This window comes from Contarinia nasturtii, unplaced genomic scaffold, assembly GCF_009176525.2.
Source record: "Contarinia nasturtii isolate CC-2019 unplaced genomic scaffold, AAFC_CNas_1.1 Cnas_scaffold_3321, whole genome shotgun sequence".
Lineage (NCBI taxonomy): Eukaryota > Metazoa > Arthropoda > Insecta > Diptera > Cecidomyiidae > Contarinia > Contarinia nasturtii.
Window position 1 is genome coordinate 1 of NW_022200629.1, and position 3,425 is coordinate 3,425.

The window sequence follows — 3,425 nt, forward strand, 5'->3', positions numbered from 1 at the left end:
AAAAAATCATTTTAGGCATGGTTGCGAACCAATGGGATCTATGAATTGTTTTCACATTCAAGCCCCTATATCGATATGTTCGAAATTGCAAGTCGATTCTGTATGAGTCAGACTGGAAGGGATATATGCCGAAGTGTTGTATACATCTTGTTTGGCCCATCAAATCTTTACAAAGATGATTTGTTGGCAAAAATCATCAATCATATACCGGCCGGTTCGAGTTATAAACAATTTATTCATTATGTACAAATTGCTGTGGCACGTAAGTTAAAATATACTCTATTTTAAAATGGGATAAATGGGAAATCGTTTTTAAACTTAGATCGTTTTCAACATTATGATCACGGTATCAAAATGAATTTGAAGATCTACGGCACGCCAAAACCTCCAGAATACAATTTAACCAACGTTCGTGCCAAAGTTCACATTCTTCAAGGAGCTAACGACTTACTAACTCAAACAGAGGTATGTCGAAAATTTAATACTTCATGTTTCAGCTTCTAATTGAATGCGATTTTGACAGAATGTTCCATTATTGGCAAAAGCCATGGGTTGCTATCCAGTAGCCATTTCACATGTTCCCGGCTTCAATCACATTGATTTTATTTTCGGATCGAATCTGGATAAAATTCATAAGAAAATATTTAAAGTATCAAAGATTTTCTATTGAAATGAAATGTTATCAATCATTTTAAGATGGATACGCTTCAAATTGTAGTTAATTAAAATAATGTCTTAATTAAATTCTGTGATAACACTTCTTGATAATAACTTTAAAATAAATCTTCTCATATTAAATTGTAAAACGCGTTGAAGAAATGCACCGGTGTATAAATCTGTTTCTTTTGTTAATTATTACTACATGGCAGTCATCTTTGGGCAAATCAGAAAACGGAGGCCTTCGGTGACCTTCAAACGGTGAACAGTAAGAATAATAAACTTGCATAATTAATTGGAAAAGGTAAAACTATTATCTTACTACGATTTAAAATGAAATTTCTTTCTTATCGGCATGTATTGGATTTAATAAAATTAACGTTAGCTACTGCCCGTATTTTAATCTATTCTGAATTGATTTTTCGGTTGTTATTTGTCTGAAAAGAGAATGTTCCAAATTCATAAAAAATCGTACTTGCAATGAGATGAATTCAATTTTCGGGGTCGTCATCGTAAAAAAATGAATAAACTTCTGAATCATGCTTATGCTTATTTTATTCTTTTGAAACATTGAGCAAAATGATAATTTTAAAGTTGTGTGATTTGCAAAATGAAACCCGAACCTTTTTTGTTCAACTGAATGGAGATTCTTGTTTGAAGTAGACAATGCACCATAATCACGCAACGTCTTGTATTTGGAAAAAGTTTAATCATGATTTTATTATACTTTGAACTTTAAATTCTTGACGTGTCTACACTGGGAAAATTCCTTTATATTGCGTTTTGTGCACTGAATATTTTGTGGAATATACAAAAATTGTGTACAAAGACTTATTAAATGCGGAATTTGTTTTTGAATATAAATTTACTTTATTTTAAGTTTAATACAACGAACCTTAAGCTTTACTCTGAGACAGAATGCCAATTTTTAAACATGAACTACAAACAAATACACTGACAATGTTGTAATACTTGATATCGATATATCGATGTAGAAACAATTGCAATTTTAATCAAAATTATATGATTTTAACTCGAGCCATATCGAAATTCGGTAGTTTGTTGCTACTTAAGTAATACTTACTCCATAATAAGTTTATATCATCTGTTCACAAATGTGTAAAATCACATCTCCAAATTAACTCAATAGGATTTATTTGTCCGAAGATTTTTGCCGATGTATGCGACATACGGTTATAAGATAGAAATGAAGTTGGTAAAGAACACTTTCAAAGAATTTGTGTTGTTTAGCATGGTTATATTTGTAAAAAAGGTTGATTTACCGAATAAATAAAGATATACGTTCAACAAACGAATTCGCATTTCTTTCTCATTTTTTTCACAAAGGCGAAACCGAAGCCATCGAAAAAACCCAAAAAAAAAATCAATTTTGATTAATGGATTTTGAACAATAAGTAATTTGTGGTAAATTTTATTAAAATAATGTGCAGCTATCTAAAGTACATTTTGTCTACGTGATACTAAATGAATATAAAGCCAGTTTTTTAGTGCCAAATAAAATTTTGCACTGAAAATATTTTTGTTTATCACAATAAAAAAAAAATAAGACGAAGATTTTATTGAGCAATCGAATGAAGATTGATCTTTGAGTGAAGATTGATCTTTTGAACTCTTTTTGTCGCAGAAGAAACACAAGAAAAAGTGCTGCGCATAAAACTGATTGACTTTTTGATATTTTATTGCATTCGAACACCAAACGTAGTGGCAAGAGAATGTATCAATAAACGTGTTACAATTGTGTGAAATACTGTTTGAAACGAAACAAAATGCATCTGTTTGTTCTAACATTAATTTCAATATCATTCAGCTATGCTGATCCTGTTGTAAGTATATGGTACATTCTGCATCATGGATAGTGTTCATTTTTTTGGTTTTTCGCCACAGATGGATATGATTCAAGCTGAGAATTATCCAGCAGAAAAACATACAGTACAAACAAAAGACGGTTATATTCTAAGTGTGTATCGAATCCCCAACGTGAATGCAAGACGAAATAATCATAGAATTATTTTACTAATGCACGGTACGGTCAATATCGCTTAATTAATGAGTGAAAAAAGTTTTTCTTGGGACTGTTTGCCACTATTATGATGCGAAGTGTGAACGATTTCCGTGTTTTCTAATTATAAAAAATGTAGGAATTACTATGGCAGCGCCAATATTTTTAACGATGGGACGTAACATATCATCTGGTTATAAGTTCGCTGATGCAGGTACAAGTGAACGGTCTAAGCCACAATATATCATTCTATTGTTGCACATTTCAACTTGATTTTTTAAAAAAGGATTTGATGTTTGGATCGGAAATTCAAGATGCAACACATTCTCCAGGCATCATATAACTAAGCATCCAAATGATCCAACATTTTGGGATTTTAGCTGGCACGAGATTGGTGTTTTTGATATACCCGCAACGATTGATTATATTTTAGAGCAAACGAATAAAACAAAACTCTCATATGTGGGTTATTCCCAGGGTGTTTCAGCTTTTTACGTTATGCTTTCTGAACTGCCACAATATAATGACAAAATTGCCATTGGTAGGTTGTATTTTGTGTAACCTTTTTTCCCTTTTCCTTTATTCAACTTAAAATTGACTGAACTTCAGCTCATTTAATGACTACTCCCGTTCTTCTGAAATACAATCATCCACTAGTTCCAAGATCAATGGAAAGTGTAAATTCGGTGGCAGTAAGTTCGCATTTATTTGTTTTATTTATAGTATTGATTTGATGCAGTAAAAAATC

General features: G+C 31.4%; 2 protein-coding genes across 2 annotated transcripts; both read left to right on the forward strand.

The window, feature by feature from the left end:
• Nucleotides 1-21: 21 nt before the first annotated feature.
• LOC116350032 (gastric triacylglycerol lipase-like) lies at nt 22-1,176 on the forward strand. Its single transcript, XM_031781743.1, has 3 exons — nt 22-262; nt 323-465; nt 524-1,176. Exons 1-3 carry the CDS (start codon nt 76-78, stop codon nt 668-670), a joined length of 477 nt encoding a protein of 158 aa, XP_031637603.1. The 5' UTR covers nt 22-75; the 3' UTR covers nt 671-1,176.
• Nucleotides 1,177-2,444: 1,268 nt separating this feature from the next.
• On the forward strand, nt 2,445-3,218 carry LOC116350031 (lipase 1-like; the record flags this gene model as incomplete). Its single annotated transcript, XM_031781742.1, has 4 exons — nt 2,445-2,501; nt 2,563-2,701; nt 2,817-2,891; nt 2,964-3,218. Coding segments are annotated over exons 1-4 (526 nt in total), but the record flags the coding sequence as incomplete, so codon positions are not given.
• Between the last annotated feature and the right edge of the window lie 207 nt (nt 3,219-3,425).

Coding starts and splice junctions, on each gene's coding strand:
- LOC116350032 (XM_031781743.1), top strand. CDS start 76: ATGTTCGAAATTGCAAGTCGATTCTGTATGAGTCAGACTGGAAGGGAT. Junction 263..322: donor TGTACAAATTGCTGTGGCAC/GTAAGTTAAAAT, acceptor TTTTAAACTTAG/ATCGTTTTCAACATTATGAT. Junction 466..523: donor ACTTACTAACTCAAACAGAG/GTATGTCGAAAA, acceptor CGATTTTGACAG/AATGTTCCATTATTGGCAAA.